Below are 21,104 nucleotides of genomic sequence, written 5' to 3'. Positions count from 1 at the left end.
TCACAATTTTTGCTGTTAAACCCACCTTTTCCTTCAGCATGGTGATAGTGTGTACATTGAAAGTGGTAATTTAAGTTTACAAATGAGTGAAAAAGTACAAGAAATGAAAACCACATTTCTTAACGTTTTTACTTATATTCTGGAACAGTGTCTGATTTTGTTTTAGCTGTAGGGACGTATTACCTGTTAATGCTAACAGTACAACTCTGCTAGTTACAATGATATCACTGCTTCAAAGAGGAGACATCAAATTGGCTAATACTTGTATGCAATGACTTACCTTTTTTTAGATTGCTGCCATTGTAACGAACCCGTTTGACGTGGTGAAGACGCACCAGCAGATTGATGTCGGTGAAAAGGAAATATACTCAGGTAAGACGTTTGACTGCCACATCTTTTTTTATGTAAGTACCATCACCGAGGTCAAACTGAAAATTTTTACTCGGCCGATTTGAAGGTTTGAGCCATATTGTTTGGAATTACGTGTGCCATATTTTATGTTTGTAGTTATTTATTGTAATGCTACCAGCCATAACTCATCTTTTGCTCAATGTAATGGTTGTTCTGTAATTTTTCACCTTCCCATCTACTGTGTCTTGCTCACACATTTTGCATGCCATTTAATTTCTTGTTTGTTATTTCATTTGGGATGTAGCTTCCTTGTGCACAAATTCCCTTGTAAATATTTTGTGTAGTATCCATTCCTTTACTTTAACAGATCCAGTATTGCTTCTGTTCCCTTTCTATACTGAACATTCCTTTCTCCACACTTTTTATGAGCCGTACAAAGAACAGATAACTATATTGTGGAGTTCTGATTTATGTCCATCTCCTACTGTAAGAGTAAATGTGGAGCTATCTTTCGCAATACATTACTGAATTCTGGAAGAAGTTAAAAGAATGTTCAGGCAGGATTTCTGGCATACAAATATGTCTGGTGTTTAACACCTCTTTCATACAGTATTGTCACTAGTTTGACAACAATATAGAAAGGAAAGGGTGTTACTCACTACATAGTGGACGTATTGAGTCACAGCCAGACACAGTGAGAAAGAATGATAGAAATATTTCGGCCTTTGGATAAAGTCCTTCAGAAGTAGAAAAAGCGCACACACACACACACACACACACACACACACACACACACACACAAAAAGTCTCTGGGGTGCTAATGCCCATCTACATCGCTGTTGGGCCTTAGTACCCAGAGACAGTGGCCGTGTATACATGATTTTTGTTGTGAGAATGTATGATAGTTTTGTGCTTCTGAAGAAAGACTTTGTCCAAAAGCTGAAATATTTCTAGTATTCTTTTTCATCGAGCACGTCTGTGACCCAATACCTCTGCTATGTGGTGAGTAAAAATCAGTTGTTTCCGTATTACTCTTATTTCGTCATGGGCCCATTGTTTGTGATCTGCTTGACAATTTTTAAACTCTCTCTCCTCAGACACAGATAGCCATTTAGTTGCCCACTCTGACACGCATTATCACTAAATTCAGTTCTTTTTATCCAGTTTCGGTACATTGGCTCATGTGAGCGGAAGGCCATCTGTGATAGATGCCATACTTTGGCAGTTTAGGAGAAATGGCATGTGGAGATCTTGTTGGCTCCAGCTATTTCTCCTGTACACTTTCTAGGGACCGTGTACACGATTTGGTGATGATGGCGTTGCTTGAAAAATAGCATTTCCTTAATTATGCCTTCAGTGTTTGATTTTGTGTGTGTTTTTCTGTAAGGAAAACAGTGCTTTGCAATGCCTGTAAACTATTGTAATATCAATCAACCTCAATGCTGGTAGGTATTTGGCACACGTTATGTTTTGCCACTTCCATTATTGTTTTTTTGGTATGATGTCAAGTGTACTGTGTTGTAATTGTGTGTTGATAACCGATTAACATACCCTCACTGTGACACCAGAAGAGAGTGCCTACTTGAAAACTGCAGAAATAAGGGCAACTAAAGTAGTTTACCAGAAAACAGAAATGAGAAGTGACGTGTAATCGCAATTTTTGGAACTGGCGGCCATTTAATGGGAATTGAAGTGACCAGAAAAGTGTGCTGCTGGTTGCAGTTACCCGTTCACTGCCAATATGCTCAAGGCGATTTACTCAGTGTGCTTTAGTTTGCCAATATTGTGTAAAATAACAATTAGTGTAATATTGATTTAACCACAGAAGGTGTAAGGAGTCCAGAAGAACATCACCTGTGTCGTGTCATTTTTAAATAACAGTCCCCACCTAGGTTTCTACTTGTCGAGCTATACGATTCGTACACAGACATTTCTGCAAATCACCTCAAGAAAGAGATCCATTATGTTATCTGTCTGGAAAATACGAGACAGAAGAATGGTGCATATGTCGAGACGGTGTGTCCGTCATTCAGGAAAGTGTTTGTCAATTATGTGGCAAATGGATAACATAAAAGATTGAATGTTTTTGTGTTGTCAAATTCCTCTCAATTCCTGCAAGAGTATCTTGTATTCATTTAATTGTAGTTACTACTGAAGGAATGATGAAATCGAGAAATTAGTATTTTTGTAATTAGAACTTTGGGGCCAAGTTGTTCCAGGTAAATTCTGGGATGGTCTATTGTCTACAATAGGTTACAACTGCCTCTTCATTCCATGCCGAAAGCGAAATTTGCACATTGTACAAACAGCCCCCCCCCCCCCCCCCCTGCCCGCACCACACCACCACCATGCCGTGGTTGGCCAAGGCCAACAATAAGTTAGCAGCAATTGACCATTCGAGGTGTCTGACAACTTGTTCCTGCTGCTGTTTGGCACCAGTTGTGTATTTTTTGTATTAGAAAGTCCCAAATATCGCTAAAACTGTTGTGAAGATGTTTCAGCTCGTCTATTTTCTGGTTGTATACGCATTTTCTCTAGATCTATAACTTATATTCCATAGCTCATAGTGAAATTCGAAAATTGTAGTTGAACTTTCAAAATTAGTTAATGTTTGTACATTGGAAGAAAATTTGTATTCATATTTCCAAAAATGAGGGTGGGGAGTTGGGGTAGGGAGTAAAAGCTTAAGAGACTATGTTCAGCCCTGGCCCAGGGGGGAAGCCCAGCCAGAACATCGGCTCTTGGACAATGTGGAACACAGTACACAAGGCACAATAAAGGGTTGTGAAATTTGAGTCCAAATTTAAAGTGACCACACAACCGTCCAGTAGTGTTGCTGCCCTTTCGACAAGGGCCCTGCCTCGCAGAGACTAACAGTTCGTCCTGCCTCCTGTACTGTGTCTTCTCTCTTGTGACTCACATTTTTAATTTTTGCCTTTAATTTATGATCATTTAGTTCCTCTCCTATGTGGAAATGACACAAGGTCTTCAGAACTCATTAAAAGAGGAAATCAAAGTAATAAAATGTTGAGCTTTGAAATGACAAAATTATAGTAGAAATGTAAATAATAATAATAACAATAACGATGATGATGATGATGATGATGATAATAACAATAATAATAATAATAATAATAATAATAATTCTTTATAGAATGAGCAGAAACTAGCAAAATACACAAAGCAATCACTCATATAAATACATTGGCTACACCATTGTAATTTCATAACCACTTCTACAACCTTTTAGATCACATAACGTCAACAGATACAAAGAAAGTAAATTGGAAAAAGGAAACACTACATGGCAAGCACCCGTATCATCTAACACAGCCACACATCGATCAAGACGCATCCAACACATGGCTAAGAAAAGTGAGACAGAAGGATTCATGATTGCAATACAGGATCAAACAATAAACACCAGATATTACAGCAAGCATATTATTAAAGAAACCAATACCACAACAGATAAATGCAGACTTTGCAAACAACGAATAGAAACAGTAGATCACATCACAAGCAGATGTACAATACTAGCAAACACCGAATACCCCAGAAGACATGACAATGTAGCAAAAATAATACATCAACAGCTTGCCTTACAACATAAACTTACAAAACAACATGTTCCCACATACAAGTATGCACCACAAAATGTACTAGAGAACGATGAATACAAATTATACTGGAACAGAACCATTGTAACAGATAAAACAACACCACATAATAAACCTGACATCATACTCACCAATAAAAAGAAGAAATTAACACAACTAATCGAAATATCCATACCCAATACAACAAATATACAGAAGAAAACAGGAGAAAAAATTGAAAAATACATCCAACTGGCTGAGGAAGTCAAGGAGATGTGGCATCAGGATAAAGTTGACATTATACCAATTATACTGTCAACTACAGGAGTCTTACCACACAGTATCCACCAATACATCAACGCAATACAGCTACATCAAAACATATATATACAACTATAGAAATCAAAGATGATGTGACTTACCAAACGAAAGCGCTGGCACGTCGATAGACACACAAACAAACACAAACATTCACACAAAATTCAAGCTTTCGCAACAAACTGTTGCCTCATCAGGAAAGAGGGAAGGAGAGGGAAAGACGAAAGGATATGGGTTTTAAGGGAGAGGGTAAGGAGTCATTCCAATCCCGGGAGCGGAAAGACTTACCTTAGGGGGGAAAAAGGACGGGTATGCACTCGCACATACACACATATACAGACACAAGCAGACATATACAGAGGCCCTGTATATCACATAATCTTTGTTTTTAGATATATTTTTCCCATGTGGAATGTTTCCCTCTATTAATTCAACTATAGAAATCTGTAATTATGTTCAATTACCCCAAAGTTCCTAAATGCAATGTAACATATACCGTACAGTTAGAAGGAAGTCACGCTTGATCAAGGTCCGTGTACTTTCCATTTTTATCCAGACATAACGTCTGAGAAAGCAAAGAAATAATAATAATAATAATAATAATATTAGCATAAATTGTAATATCTTACACCATTTATCTGATCTCAATAGAGGCTGAGCACAGGTGAAGGTGGCGTCCTTGGTCTCTCGGTAGGAACCGTCCCGGAATCTGCCTTGAATGACATTGAAAACAGTGGCAAAACCAAATTGTGCTACCGGGTCTGTACGCTTTTCAGATTGGACAGTTTCTTATACCTGTCTCTCCATCTCAATGACTTAAAACTACTGTAATTCAATTGAGTGGACAGGACATACTCCTATTCACAGTTATTTGGTTCTGTCCCATTCACTTCAGTGAATTCGACGTGTGTAAAGTAATTTAATATTTCTATGAAGACAAAAGTTGGTCTTCTGAGAGAGTGGTAGACCCTCTTTTGGAATCAGAGTGGAAGAGAGACACACACAGCATGACCTCTGTTTTACACGTTTCCTGTCCTTATCTTGCTTCTCCTGCTACAAATTGATATAACACTTCAGAAAGTTCTAGGTTCACGCCTCCCCCTTTATGCGATTCTGCTGCGTTTGCTCCATTCGTTCCCATTTCTGCAGTTCGAGAGGCCCGATTTTCCAGTGTCACGTCACATTCTAATTTGTGTCATGTCGTTGAGCACCTCCGCAACTGTGGCTGTTACAAAGTGGCCCGAGTGTTTGCTGTCTGCTACATCTGTTTTCACTGTTACTTAATGCACACAGTTTCTCTCTCTTTCGTTCCGACACATGACTACCACCCGACTTCCTGAGTTCCGAAATACCTCATTACCTTCACCGAGAGGTCTACTAGAAGTAGTGTGCACAAATCGGCCCGTCGCAGAGGTCGGAAAGTCGAGAAAAATGAAGTTTTGCACCCCTTTACTGCACGGTCGGTGCTGCAGCCTGTAGACGGGTGCCGAGTGTGTGCTGCTTCCGGTGGGCCCCTCCTCCCCTCCCGCCCCTACTCCCACCTCCCAGTTTCCCCGCCGCTAATCTGAAGTGTTGGCCGTCGCTTATGTGCAGGCAAGAGGAAGCCCGGCGGCCCGTGGTCAGTTGTGGCCAACGCCATGGCGGGCTCTCTCCGTCACAGCAAAGGTGCGTACCTCTCATTCTAACTCTACACGTCATCTTGTGACGTTTTGTTCCTAATCGATTTTGTTTCGTTGTGCTACTGTCGTAACGGTGAGTATCTGCAAAATATTTTCTACTGTTAATTGATATGTGTATGAAGATACGTTGTGAGGGTGCTCAAAAATGTTTCAAAATACTGCTGTTTTCCTCAAGTAACTGGTGCACTGATACACGACTGAAATTCGTTAGCATATTCCTCACTGCCATCACCTGCATTGACACTACACTTCGACTTGCAAGTTTATGAATCCCCCTCCCACAGTTTTTCATGGGAGGCTGGTTTGTGTAGCTACATCAGTTACTGACAAAAGCTTCGTTGCTACCAGTTTTGACCTATTTGTGGATTATGTACAAAACATTTATTGTGTAATTGTTATGCAATTATGAACAAAACAGACTATGATACCAGTAGTAAATTTAAAAAAAAAAAAAAAATAAAAATAAAAATTTAATAATTTTACAGATTCATATAATTTATCAGTATGTACGTATTGGTTTAAAAATTCATTAGAGGATTTTGCTTTCTAATCCATTACATATACAGGGTGTTTATAAATGAATATCAGTGTTTTAACAATTTATAATATTTATTACATTAAACTTACAGTTATAAATGATATGTCAAACGAAAGAGCAACTCACGGTTTTACGAAGAGCATTATAAATGTTCAATGTGGGCACCATTTGTCACACAGCACACATCAAGTCTATAGCTGAGTCCTTCCCAAACGTTGATAAGTGTGTCTTCAGTAATTGTAGCAACAGCTGCTTCAATCCGGTTTCATTATTCAGGGATGCGATTTTTTCCTTTGGGGATTCATCAAGGATCGTGTGTACGTGCCTTCGTTACCAGCAGACCTCCCTGAATTAAGAAACCAGATTGAAGCAGCTTTTGCTATAATCACTGAAGACACACTTATCAACATTTGGGAAGAACTCGGCTATAGACCTGATGTGTGCCGTGTGACAAATGGTGCTCACATTGAACATTTATAACGTTCTTGGTAAAACTGTTTGAATTGCTCTTTCATTTGACATATCATTTGTAACTGTAAGTTTAATGTAATAAATGTTATAAAGGATTAAAACCCCAATATTCATTTATAAACACCCTGTAGTTGCGTTAATATTGAGTTAAATGGGTGAGCATCTCTGTTACACACATCAAAGAAAGTTTTGCATCACTCTGATTCCCAGAACTCCTGAAGATAGACATTGACTGTGGATATTGTATCACAGACACAGTCCCTTTGACTGTTCAGAGATGTCACTATACCCGCCTGAAGATGTAAACAACCATGCATGAGCAGCACCACAGACGGAGGGGGTTCGACAGCCGATCATATCCAGTCATCCCACCAGGAAGGAGGTATATGGCTCGTGTTTTCTGTAGTTCAGTGCCTAGACGATCAATACCACAGTTCGATCGCGTCCGCATTGTTACTTTGTGCCAGGAAGGGCTCTCAACAAGGGAAGTGTCCAGGCGTCTCGAAGTGAACCAAAGCGGTGTTGTTCGGACATGGAGGAGATTCAGGAACTGTCAATGTCATGCCTCGCTCAGGCCCCCCAAGGGCTACTACTGCAGTGAATGAATGACTGCTACCTACGGATTATGGTTAGGTGGAACCCTGACAGCAATGCCACCATCTTGAGTAATGCTTTTCATGCAGCCGCAGGACGTCGCGTTACGACTCAAACTGTGCGCAATAGGCTGCATAATGTGCAACTTCACTCCCAGCGTCCATGGCAAGCTCCATCTTTGCAACCACGACACCGTGCAGCGTGGTACAGATGGGCCCAACAACATGCCTAATGGACTGCTTAGGACCGGCATCACGTTCTCTTCACCAGTGAGTGTCGCATATTCCTTCAACCAGACAATCGTCGGAGACTTGTTTGGAGGCAACCCTGTCACACTGAACGCCTTAGATACACTGTTCAGTGAGTGCAGTAAGGTGGAGGTTCCCTGCTACTCTGGGGTGGCATTATGTGAGGCCGACGTACGGCGCTGGTGGTCACAGAAGGCACTGTAACGGCTGTACAATACGTGAATGCCATCCTTTGACCGATAGTGCAATCGTATCGGCACCATATTGGCGAGGCATTCGTCTTCACGGACGACAATTCGCGCCCCCATCGTGCACATCTTGTGAATGACTTCCTCCAAGATAACGACATCACTCGACTAGAATGGCCAGCATGTTCTCCAGGCATAAACTCTACCGTACATGCCTGGGATGGATTGAAAAGACTGTTTATGGACGATGTGACCCACCAACCACTCTGAGGGGTCTACGCGGAATCGCCATTGAGGAGTGGGATGATCAGGACAGACAGTGCCTTGATAAACTTGGGGGTAGCGTGCCACGACGAATACAGGCATGCGTCAGTGAAGTAAGACGTGCTACTGGGTATTAAAGATACCTGTGTGTACAGCAATCTGGACCATCACCTCTGAAGGTCTCCCTGTATGGTGGTACAACATGCAGTGTGTGGTTTTCATGAGCAATAAAAAGGGCAGAAATGATGTTTGTGTTGATCTCTATTCCAATTTTCTGTACAGGTTCCGGAACTCTCGGAACTGAGATGATGCAAAACTTTTTTTGATGTGTGTTTTACACATCACTAATAATCACTCACTGTCTGGACACATCTTGTCTTTCATTGCACACAATGGCAAATACCTCTCTCGTCAGGCCTGCTTATATTATTCTTAATATGCTCACGTCACAACTCCTCTGAAAACTTATTTACTACTACTACTACTACTGCTGCTGCTGCTGCTGCTGCTGCTTCTACTTCTACTTCTACTTCTACTTCTACCACCACCACCGCCACCACCACCACGACTACTATTGTGTTAATACCAATGCAAGCTACTGAATTCATTATCAGTTTTTGTCTTTAACTAGCTGAAAATTGAGAACTAAACTGCAGTTCCCTGTCGGCTATAGCTCCAGTTAAATATTAGAAAAAGATAATATTGCATAAGAAAGGACTGACATGTATATTTAAAAAATGGGTACAGAAAGACAGTAGACAAATTCGATGGTAAGCATACCTTATCTGTATGAGGTAGAGGGGTCATTGTAGTAGTCACTTGGGTGGTGGACACAGCTGTTCACATATTGTCAGTGGTCATTGAGCTCAATATAAGTGGAGTTATATAGTGAATCTGAAGAACAGTAGCCTGTAGTGAGGTAAATACGTGTTTCAACTATGCAGGAATGAAGTTTTTGCCAAGGTTGCACTGTTGGCATATTAAGAATGACTTCAGAAGGTCTTATGACAGGCTTTTTTGCCACAGTGAGCAACAGAGGTACAGATGTCTCCAGGTGGTGAGAGTGCATTAGTGAAATGTAATAACAACACTGGTGCTCACCTATTTAACCCAATATTAAGGCAACTACATGTAATGCATTAGAAGGAGAGATGATATGATGATTTTTTCGGCTAGTAAGTGCATACTGATACATCACGGGAATTTGTAGGATTTTTAATTATTTTACTGTTTAGTCCTGATATTATTGTCTGCATTGTTCATAATTACCATGTGTCAGAAGATAATCTAGACCAGGGATCTCCAAGCTACGGCTTGCGGGCCGACACCAGCCCGCAAACACGATTGATCCGGCCCGCAGTGACGGGTCATATGTGCCCCTGTCTGGCCCACCGTTATTTTCTTTTATTGCAGTCGAACTTTGCTTATTGAGCACCTCTCATAAAGAGTAATTTGCACAACGAGTAGAAGAAACTGAATCACTTAACGAATGATTTTTCACGTAAAGAGTCTGTTTAGTGTTTTTTTTCTCCTTCAGTCTGTACTAACAATTTCAAAAACCAACACTTGGCCTGGATCGCTCTCTTTACCCATTATGAATGAACACACAATCGTGCGTTGTCCTATAGACTAACACTCTGTAAAGTAGAAGCTATATCCAATCAGCTGTACTGAATGCAGTGTGCCTCACACCACAATTATCACCACTGCTCAGGCTTTCGCAGCAGTGTTGCAAATTTTCCACAAAGATGTCGCAAGATCTTTTCTTCACCTGCATGTGTTAACTCTTTTCCTTGCAATATCTGTTTATGAATTCCAGTTGTGATTTTGTGTCATTAACTAACACAAATTCATTAAATGTGCCTGTAAAGCAGTAGCTATGCTTGCTATGAATTTAATTAATAATCATGCTATGCCTCTCTTTTGACAGATTTTGAAGCATGGGCATAAACAAATATCTCTTGACAACTTTCTTCTAAAATAGGCTGTACTGTTTATGAATAAAAAATTACAATATTGTATTATAAATCTGTTTGAATACCCGTTTCTTTGGAATGGAATGTATTGATCTAAGTTTTTTCACAGAGATAAGCAGTATAAAAATGGGAAAAAAGCTATGTGCAAACTTATGCAACTGATCAAACTGTGTGAATGAAAGACTCGTATAAAGTTCCAGCAATGATGCATTAAATATTTATCTTTGCAAATCAACCGTTTCCATTTGAAGGTCGTGGGCAATACTTTCTAAATTGGTGTTAAAAGGATTTTGAAAAAATCTTGATATCAATAGCAATTTTAGAAGAGACATTTTTTGTTCATTGAGACTGAAACAAAACAATTTTTTGTTAAAAGGATTTAATATAAGTGTATAAAACAGGCAGGAGCCAGTTTGTTTCTTGTAAATTTAAATTGAGGTTGTTCATATGTTTAGTTAAATCTGTACAAAATAACAACTTCCATAACCACTCATTGTTTTGTACCGTATTTACTCGAATCTAAGCCACACTCGAGTCTAAGCCGCACCTGAAAAATGAGACTCGAAATTCAAGGGGAGAGAAAAGTTTTAGGTCGCACCTCCAAATCGAAACAAAGTTCATCTAGTTGTAATATGAGACACAATTTAGGTCGAATGAATGACGATACAGCAGCAGTAGTTTGGTTCGAGTCGTAAGCTTAGCAGTTACGGTTTACCAGGTAGCCATTACTACGCGTCACGCGCTCCGTCTGTATTTATACGGAATCCTTCCTTTTTCACGTGCTTCGTCTGGTTTGAATTGATTGCTTATTTTTCTTTGATCTGATAAGTCCGTTCTCTTTGTTATAGGTGTTTACGTCACTCCAAGCTGAAAATGCATTACTGCAGTGTGTCATGCATTGTTTGTCGCATTCTGATAGTGCGTGTTTACGGCCTGTCGCCGCTCGCGGCGTGGCTTGCTTTTGTGCGTGCTACCGCCTTTTACAAATAAAAAATAGAGAGGAGTCGTCTCATCAGCGAAACATTTGTTGTTACTTACACTACTGCTTTCTTTGATAATGATCAACAAGAACCAAATAACAGACTGCGTATGATAGATGATGTTCTGAACGAAAATTTAGCGAAAATTTTTCTCCGTTCCAAAATCTTTGCAGGCGCCTCTTTAGTTCATTACATTCTGCACAGAAATTAGTCATCTTAGATTTAAAAATCTAGTCAGTTGCCGTGCTTCATTTCTGACTGTATCACTATCAGGCATAAGAATAATACGAATATAAACATGACATGATATGTATATTCTTCCGCGTTTGCTGTTGTCTCACTCTAGTTTCGTAGTTTATTAGGCAGACAGGATTTAAATGAGATAGTAGCAAACACGAAACAATACATGGCAAAATGTTTATATTCATATTAATCTTATGGCGAAGAGAATACTACATGTGATTCACAATTCATAAAAGCTCCTATTAGCAACCATCTCTTCTCACAGGTAGGAAAAAATTCAGAACGTAGAGTTGGCCATATTGACAAACATCCCAAACAGTCTTGCCAGTCGGATTTTCGTAGTACATTGAAATGCTGCTACATTCGAAGATCAACAACACGGAATTTGTGTTTACTTCATTGGATAATGTATGAAAATACAGTGGTCGAAACTCTGGGCGGAGGAAAAAGGCTCGTCTTCCACTTTTTTTTTTTTTTTTTTGATTTATTTACTGACGCAGAGATTTTGGTGCCAGTATTTATCTTTGTGCCTACAAAGCGTGCCTGTGAGGCGCTACATATATCCGACGGCAGAAGTTAGTTGTGGCGGCATCCACCAACATTTTTCAGAACTCCCGCTTGCTTTGCACTCGATTCTAAGCCGCAGGCGGTTTTTTGGATTGCAAAAACCGGAAAAAAAGTGCGGCTTAGATTCGAGTAAATACGGTAATTCAGTCAGAGGACGATTCCTTTCGTTCAAGAAAATTTTGATAGTTGTTAAGAGTTCAAAAAATCATGTCGGAGCTTTTCTGCAGCTAACCCAGCGTACTGCTGTATAATATGGTAAGTCATTCCTTCAGTCTCTTCAATAAACTTGCAGAATTAATGATAATTGAGAGCATGTGATCTTACATAGTTAACAGCTGACATGACTGACATTCAAACTTTTGACATATCCAGACATTTTCGACATTTTCTACTGCCTCTGTCTTGAGAGCAACAGTACCTTTATTTGTTCCTCACATTCTTGGGATCATCAGTTGTGATACACCTTAAGTTTTTCCATTGAACATTGTTTATCTGAACAGCATTTTCATCTCACTTAAAAGTTTCTTCCTCTGTGGCCATGCCGTGAATACTGTGAATGTCAAGCAGCTCTTCATATACTTAATGATTCTTGTTTATTCCTCAAATCAAAATTAACACTTCTGGAGTATCTGAAACGTCTTCTGACTCATCCAGAGCCAAAGAGAATGGCTCTAAGTGTTGAGTTTTCTCAGACAATCAAGTTAATATATTTCAGCAATATCATTTACTCTTCAAGCCACACTGTTTGCTGACAAACTGAGGTTTTCAAGTAAACTACTTTTTCCTGGTCACATCTCTTCAACTGCTGCAATCATGCAGTCCTTCCCAATTTGCTGTAAGTAGATGTTTTTACATACTTTGCTGCTGAGTGAGCCATGCAGAAACTAGCAGGACTTGTTGCTTCTTGTTCAGCATTTACTCGGGTGCTGTTCAAAGATGTGTGTGTTTCTAATCATTGACTTCTATTGAATTTGAATTAAGTCTGAGAATGCTTAGTCTCTTAATGATGTTTCATATTGTATTGACTCAGTCACAAAATATTGATGCCCCATTGCTTTTTAAAACTTATGCACTCACTTTCTATCCTCCTTTACTTTTCCATATTTGTACAAGCCTACACAAGGGACGTAACTGCAAATCAAAATTATGCCAATTAATAGTATTAAGAGCAAGGGTTCTGAGTAAAGAATTGTACGGGCTTTGTCTTTAAGACAATTTTAATTGAACTAGATACTCACTGTTAAACGCACTGTATGTCGACTAAGAAACTTTTGTCACAATACATATTAGTCCCAGTATATTTTGCGCTTCAGATCAGACATGTTGCCTCTACCAACAAGATAGTGCTGCACTACTGCACTTCTCTACTTTCCCAAAGACATTAATACTAAAATTTAGCATTGTCAGAAATAGTTGTAATAATACATAAAGCGCAGCACGCACATCAGCTGTTACTGCAGCAATGAAATGATCTGGACACTCACCCGTAAGTGACAACAGAAATTGCGGAGTTGAGTCCGCCCCTGCTTCCTGTGTTATAGATATCTCACTCTCTGTCTAGTCCCGAAACAAAAATTTGCGCATAATCTGACACTGCAGTATGTTAGTATGCTGTCCAACTTTTCTCTAACTGTGCAAGCGGTGACCACAGGGAACTGAGAGAGAACCCCTATGACTGCTGCGTGGCAAGCATTGCCAGGATGAGAAGATATCCCACAGTGCTTGCATTATGTTCTGACCACTTGTTGTGATGTTAACAATAACGGAAGTAACGAGGTTTTGCAAAAGTGTGTTAAGACAGTCACAAGTGGTATGTATTTGTAGAAATGTATATGAAATTAAATTAAAGCCACATCTCAAGATAAAACAATAAGCAACTCGCTGCACAATGACCACTGTGGTGCCACTTGGTGTCAGTTTGTGGCAAGCATCACGAAAACTTCTGAATTGTACCAAGGATTTCTGAGTGGAACAAGGGTATACGGCTTCAAGAAAACTTAGGGCTAAAATGTTTGGAGACTTCTGATCAAGACCAAAACTGGTATCAACACCTAGAAAGTTTTTGTCAGCAGCTGACAGCGTAGCTACACAAATATGTCTTTCACAAAAGTTAAGTTTCATTGAGTTCTGCCAAATCCTTAATAGGGAACCGGGCACAGTTTTGTTTGTTGGAAAACATTTCCTATCAAATCACATTTCCTTCTAAGAGATCAGAAGCAAAGAACTAGTGGCTGAATTTCAAGAGTAAGACAGACAGTGAAGACATTTAAGTCCCAACTGAAACCTTTTTTGCTGTATTCGGTACTCTGTCATCGTACAACTGTAAGTGAGGCTTTCGCGAGCTCTTCGCCCTGCTTTGAGTTTTTAGTGTGGATAGGACCAGCAAAAACAAAGATTTACACAACCTATGCAGGCGCATTAAATATTGTTGCTGCCGTCAACACGGTTGTCATTATCTTCAGAAAAAGTTAAAAGTTAATTCAAATTGTAAAAATAGGTCGGTAGGCAGGACATGACAAGAGACATAGAAGTTTGAACTGGAGACAGTTGACAGACCCCTACCCCTTAGTGTTTGCTTCCCCGACTCTGAACATAGTAGGCTTCCGTACAGGTGAAGTAGCTCTCACTGGGCTAGAGGTGAAAATGTTCTACAAGAGAAGAGACAATAGAGGATTGATTAAAACCGGATGAAAGATTGATGACAGCTTCAAATTTAAATTGATTTGGGTGAAGTGAGTATATGTGTAAATAGTGTGACTTCACAAATGTGAAAGATTCTGTTTTTGGTTATGTCACGGTTAGTATATTAGACAGAAACACGGAACAGTTGAGCCTTTCACTGTACACGTCCAGTGCCCCATTCTGCAGCTGCCGTCATACGTGCACCGCTTGGGTTTTCCCACAGTGCAGTGCACATTTGTATGCGTCCTGAGCCACTGACCTCTCACTGCTGCGAACAAGTTACTTCCGTATCTTTGTAAATAAAAAAGTTTCAGGTATTTATCGTACAACTTGTGTGCCTCAACGTGTGCTGCTATTTGCAGAAAACCTCATTTCGACGGCTGGAATCACTCGAGATATGACGATTATTAGAACCGCACGATACGCAATGCAGAAGGATGCGAACAGATGTGTGGTGCACGAGTGTCAGACGAATATAAAAGCCAGTAACGTGAGAACTAAATGTTTTGCTCTCAATTTTAAATAAAATTTCTATATCTCATCTGCATTTCATTCGTTGCAATGTACGAGCTTAAATCGACTGTACGTAAAGTGTATGCAGTGTGTTTTCACCTCTGCAAACTTCTTTTCTCCAAATAGTTTTAAAAAAATCGGCCGATAATTATTTTGTATTCGCCAGAACGGCATCTCTCAGCACAGGCACCGGCATTTGGCAGGCAGTACAGCCGTAACAGAAGCCACCCTCAGCATGAAATGCAGATAGCTGCTCTGTAGCAGGGAAAGTGTTAATCTCGTTCGAGAGGGAAGTGTGAAGAGGAAAACTGTAGAGGAATAACTGAGGTGTGAGTACAGAAAGCAGGTCCAAGTGTATGCAGGGTGCAGTACTTGAAGAGAGATGGGGAGGTCTGCACGGGGCGGACTAATGTAGACAGCGGCATCGAGCTAGTCTCCAAACTGGTGACTACAGTAACACCAGTTGGTATATTCTGTACGGGTAAATTAAATATTGCTACAGACCTTAATATCCCGCAAGGAGTTCTGCGTGCACAGATACTTGGATCGTGTCAGGTTTCTTGTCCGTCTCCTACAAATCGAATGCAGTCAGCAAAGGACATTTCGATATTGCATTTTGAAAACCATGGCTTTAGTTGAAAAACTGATCTCTCTCTACACTCTGGGAACAAACCTTACGTTGGGGGAATTGATGATGAAAGTGAGAGCTCACTTGCGAGGGGAAAGCAGTTAGTTACATTTTCCATAGGTCACATGGGACACTTACATACAGCTAAAAAAAAAAAATTGTACATCAGCATGCTGGCCATTTACAGATTTTTTTTAAACAACTAATTATCATCACTAAAGAATTCCTCAATCATATAGAAGTAGTTGTTTGAGAGAAACATCTTTTATCTACATTTGAAAACACCTCTGCTATCCGTCAGTCGTTTTATTTCCGCATGTAGATTGTCAGAGTTTTGTACCTGCTTATTTTACCCTGTTTGTACCAAAATTATATTCATTAAAGGGTAATGCAGATAATTTTTCCTTCTAGTTTTGTACTTGCAAATATCTTTATTACTCTGAAACTTAGATGGATTGTTAATGACAAGTCTCATTAGTGAATAAATATACTGAAGCTGTGCTTAATGTTCCCAGATGCGTAAAGAGATAAGTAGAAGACTTTCATGTGTCAACTCCGTACGTAATTACTTTCTTTTGTGCATTGAACACTTTTTGGCAAAGTGAGGAGTTACCCCAGAATATTATCCCACAAAATATCAATGAATGAAACTGTGCAAAATTTGTTAACTTGCCGAGTGTTAAATCTCCAAAGTTGGCAATTACTCTTATATCAAAAGTAGCTGAGCCTAATTGTTTTAATAGGTCTACTATATGGGTTTTCCAGTTCAAGTGTTCATTATGTACAACTAAGAACTGAAGATTTTCTACCCTGTTTACTGGTTCATGATGGTATACTAAGGTCATAGGAGGTGTGACATTTTTGGCAGCACAAAATTGGATGAACTGTGTGTGATAGCTTTTTTTTTTTAAGTTTAACACTAGCCCATTTGTGCAAAATCATTCAGCAATTTTCACAAAAACATGTTTTACTATTTTCTCAGTCAATTTTTCAGTGCTCGGTTGTATAGAAATTCTTGTATCATCTGCAAACAGTACTAATTCTGCCTTCTGATTCAAGTAAAATGACAAATCATTTGGGTAAAGTCACTTGAGTGGGGTGAGTCAGTTTCATGGTCCATGAATAATTTGTGTGATAAATTGTAGTAAGGTGTAAAGAGTCATTTTACATTCACATCACAAATTAATTAGTAAGTATGGCTACATGCTGAACATGTATAAGTTTTTTTTTATTCATATATATTTTTTTCCAATAAACAGATGTGAGTTAGTCATTCTTACCTACCACCTTTTACACATTACAGTAACAGAAATTCTTCTACAGAATACGAGGTCAAGTTTTTAAGGAGAAATATTCCCAGTTTGTTTTCAAATTTTATTTTGCTGACTGTCAGACATTTTATGTCACTGAGTAAGTTTTAAAAGTTTAGTTGCAGCATTGTGCATCCATTTTTGTGCTAAAGACAATCTGAACGCGAAGTAATGAACATCATTTTTCCTTCTAATATTGTAATTACGTACATCATCGTCCCTTTCGAACTGCAGCGGATTATTTACAAGAAGCTTCATGGGGGTATGAATATACTGTGAAGCAGTAATCAGTATGCCTAACTCCTTCAACAACAATGTAGGAAAAGACACGTTGCTACTTACCATAAAGAAGACACCTCAAGTTGCGGACATGCGCAATTAAGACTCACATATAGCTTTCGGGCATGGCCTACACAAGTAACACACACACACACACACACACACACACACACACACACACACACACACACAAAAGAAGAAAGCACACCTCGAGCACACACGACTGCCAACTGCAGCATCTCGGGCTCATCAGTTGTCTCCAAGGTGATCAGGAGTGAGCATCACATATTATTCTTACAGCATATTTTTGAGCAATGAAGACTTTCTTTCTTAAAGACGAATTACCCCAGAATGATATTTCATATGAAATTATTGAATGAAAATATTCAGAATATGTCAACTTCTGGATTTGTCTTTTCTTAGGATTTGCAGAGATTCTAAGTGAAAAGGTGGCTGAATTTAGTTAGGATATCCAAAATGTACTTTTACAGTTTAAATTCTTATCAGTGCAGATACCTAAGAAGCAAGATGGATGTTCTGTTTGACACACTTGCTCTGCCATTGTTGCACAGCACTGGTGTACTTGAACTTCCCTTGTGGCATCTCCATCGTATGTGTTTATTTGTTCAGTGCGTGCAATGGTTGATGTCAGAGGGACTATGGGATCAAAGGATATGCTGTAGGGACAGTTTCCACCTATACAAATCACAAAATCTGTTGTTGGTAGGCAGGGTCAAGATGGCACAGGCTGTGAAGTAGCCATCAAAGTGAAGCACATCATGTCGGGAAGCTTGTTCAGTAACTGATTGGTGTCTGTACAGGGTGGATGGGTACTAGGGATAACTCAGGGCGTTGTACCAATCCCTCTAACCAACAAGTTTGAGGTGCTGTCTGTCTCTGAAACAAACTGACTCAGTGGGACTCACTTCACGTGTTTTGGGGAAACCTGTTTTGTCCGGTGTCAGGAGGTGGTAAGTGCAAAAAGGTAGGAGTCTATTAGTCGTCAGCAGTTCAAAAGTATGACAAATGATAGTACCCCTTAGAGAAATGGCAGCAAGGGACAAGAAAAGATACAGGTGCCTCACTGTTTGTGCCCGGGAGCCTCATTCGGCATGTCGAAGAGGCTATGCTGACAGCCGTCGAGGGAATGGGGTGCAACTAGCTGTAGACTGTGGCACACGTTGGAACAAATGATGGGTGTCTTCTGGGCTTTGAAGTCATACTCGGATCGTACCTGTGACTGGCAGAGAAGTTTGAGAAGACCATCCTTTCGCACGGAGTTTCAACGAGTTCACAATTTGCAGCATTGTCCACAGTACTGATTGTGGCCCATCGGTTGTGATTCAGATGGGAGGACCGAACCAGAGACTTCGAAAGTTCAATGACGAGCTAGGTTGTGACATTCGGGTCGTGGACCGTAGGTCTGAGAACTCCAGGGTGCCCCTAAATGGATCAGGTGTGCACTACACATCAGAGGCCGCTGCCCAGATAGCTGACTGCGTGCGGGGCGTACACGAGGTGGTGGTTGTTTTTAAGGTTAGGCGACTCCATCAAATCCAGATAACGATAGTGGTAGGAAACTCAGAAGTATCAGTATAAGACCGAAAGAAATGTCTCCCACAAGTGAGAGCATTAAAATGCTAATGGTGAACTACCGAACTGTTCGCAACAAAGTGCCAGCGTTTGAAGCACTTGTGAACAGTAGTGAGGCTTACATAATACAAGGTACGGAGAGCTGGTTGAAACCTGAAGTTGATAGCTCTGAGATTTTTGGGGAAAATGTAAATGTATATTGAAGGAAGAGGCAAATGTGTAATGGAAGTGGTGTATTTGTCACGCTACATAACGAACTAAGATCCACAGATGTAGAAATTAAAGCTGCACGTGAGATAGTTTGGAAAACACTCAGTATCAGGGGTGGGCATAAAATGATAATTGAATTTATATCCTGGCAGACTCATCTCCTGATGTAACCAAAAACTTTATAGAAAAGCACACTTCACTTGTATGTACGCTCCTCAGTCATATTGTCGTCATTGGAAGAGACTAATCATCCAACAATTAATTGGGAAAATGACAGTTTTGTTAGTGGTGGGCACGGTATGACGTCCTGTGAAACAATGCTAGATGCCTGAAAACTAGCTGGAATAGATAGGTTTTTTTCATCAGTCAACTGACTGGTTTGATGCGGCCCGCCACGAATTCCTTTCCTGTGCTAACCTCTTCATCTCAGAGTAGCACTTGCAACCTACGTCCTCAATTTTTGCTTGACATATTCCAATCTCTGTCTTCCTCTACAGTTTTTGCCCTCTACAGCTCCCTCTAGTACCATGGAAGTCATTCCCTCATGTCTTAGCAGATGTCCTATCATCCTGTCCCTTCTCCTTATCAGTGTTTTCCACAGATTCCTTTCCTCTCAGGTTCTGCGTAGAACCTCCTCATTTCTTACCTTATCAGTCCACCTAATTTTCAACATTCGTCTATAGCACCACATCTCAAATGCTTCGATTCTCTTCTGTTCCGGTTTTCCCACAGTCCATGTTTCACTACCATACAATGCTGTACTCCAGACGTACATCCTCAGAAATTTCTTCCTCAAATTAAGGCCGGCCGGTATTTGATATTAGTAGACTTCTCTTGGCCAGAAATGCCTTTTTTGCCATAGCGAGTCTGCTTTTGATGTCCTCCTTGCTCCGTCCGTCATTGGTTATTTTACTGCCTAGGTAGCAGAATTCCTTAATTTCATTGACTTCGTGACCATCAATCGTGATTTTAAGTTTCTCGCTGTTCTCATTTCTACTACTTCTCATTACCTTCGTCTTTCTCAGATTTACTCTCAAACCATACTCTGTACTCATTAGACTGTTCATTCCGTTCAGCAGATCATTTAATTCCTTCTTCGCTTTCACTCAGGATAGCAATGTCATCAGCGAATCGTATCATTGATATCCCTTCGCCTTGTATTTTTATTCCACTCCTGAACCTTTCTTTTATTTCCATCATTGCTTCCTCGATGTACAGATTGAAGAGTAGGGGCGGAAGGCTACAGCCTTGTCTTACACCCTTCTTAATACGAGCACTTCGTTCTTGATCGTCCACTCTTATTATTCCCTCTTGGTTGTTGTACATATTGTATATGACCCGTCTCTCCCTATAGCTTACCCCTACTTTTTTCCGAATCTCGAACAGCTTGCACCATTTTATATTGTCGAACGCTTTTTCCAGGTCGACAAATCCTATGAAAGTGTCTTGATTCTTCTTTAGCCTTGCTTCCATTATTAGCAGTAACGTCAGAATTGTCTCTGTCGTCCCTTTACTTTTCCTAAAGCCAAACTGATCGTCACCTAGCGCATTCTCAATTTTCTTTTCCATTCTTCTGTATATTATTCTTGTAAGCAGCTTCGATGCATGAGCTGTTAAGCTGATTGTGCGATAATTCTCGCACTTGTCAGCTCTTGCCGTCTTCGGAATTGTGTGGATGATGCTTTTCCGAAAGTCAGATGGTATGTCGCCAGACTCGTATATTCGAACACAAACGTGAATAGTCGTTTTGTTGCCACTTCCCCCAATAGATAGTTAGGAAGCCCATTCATGATAGAAGTATGTTGGATCTAATGACAACAAATACACCTGACTTCTTTGAGGATGTCAACACTGAAACTGCTGTCAGTGACAG

General features: G+C 40.0%; 1 protein-coding gene across 2 annotated transcripts in view; it reads left to right on the top strand.

Moving 5' to 3' along the window:
* LOC124552468 (solute carrier family 25 member 40-like) overlaps nucleotides 1-21,104 on the top strand; it is an 84,643-nt gene that overhangs the window by 25,974 nt on the left and 37,565 nt on the right. Inside the window, exons 6-7 of one of the 2 annotated variants that reach the window (XM_047126742.1) lie at nucleotides 291-372; nucleotides 5,862-5,933. In XM_047126742.1, the coding sequence (XP_046982698.1) occupies nucleotides 291-372; nucleotides 5,862-5,933 (154 nt within the window). The remainder of the gene's footprint in view (nucleotides 1-290; nucleotides 373-5,861; nucleotides 5,934-21,104) is intronic. The other variant, XM_047126743.1, reaches the window with a different exon arrangement.

This window comes from Schistocerca americana, chromosome 10 (assembly GCF_021461395.2).
Source record: "Schistocerca americana isolate TAMUIC-IGC-003095 chromosome 10, iqSchAmer2.1, whole genome shotgun sequence".
Classification (NCBI taxonomy): domain Eukaryota; kingdom Metazoa; phylum Arthropoda; class Insecta; order Orthoptera; family Acrididae; genus Schistocerca; species Schistocerca americana.
This window is presented reverse-complemented; position numbering and strand designations above follow the sequence as displayed.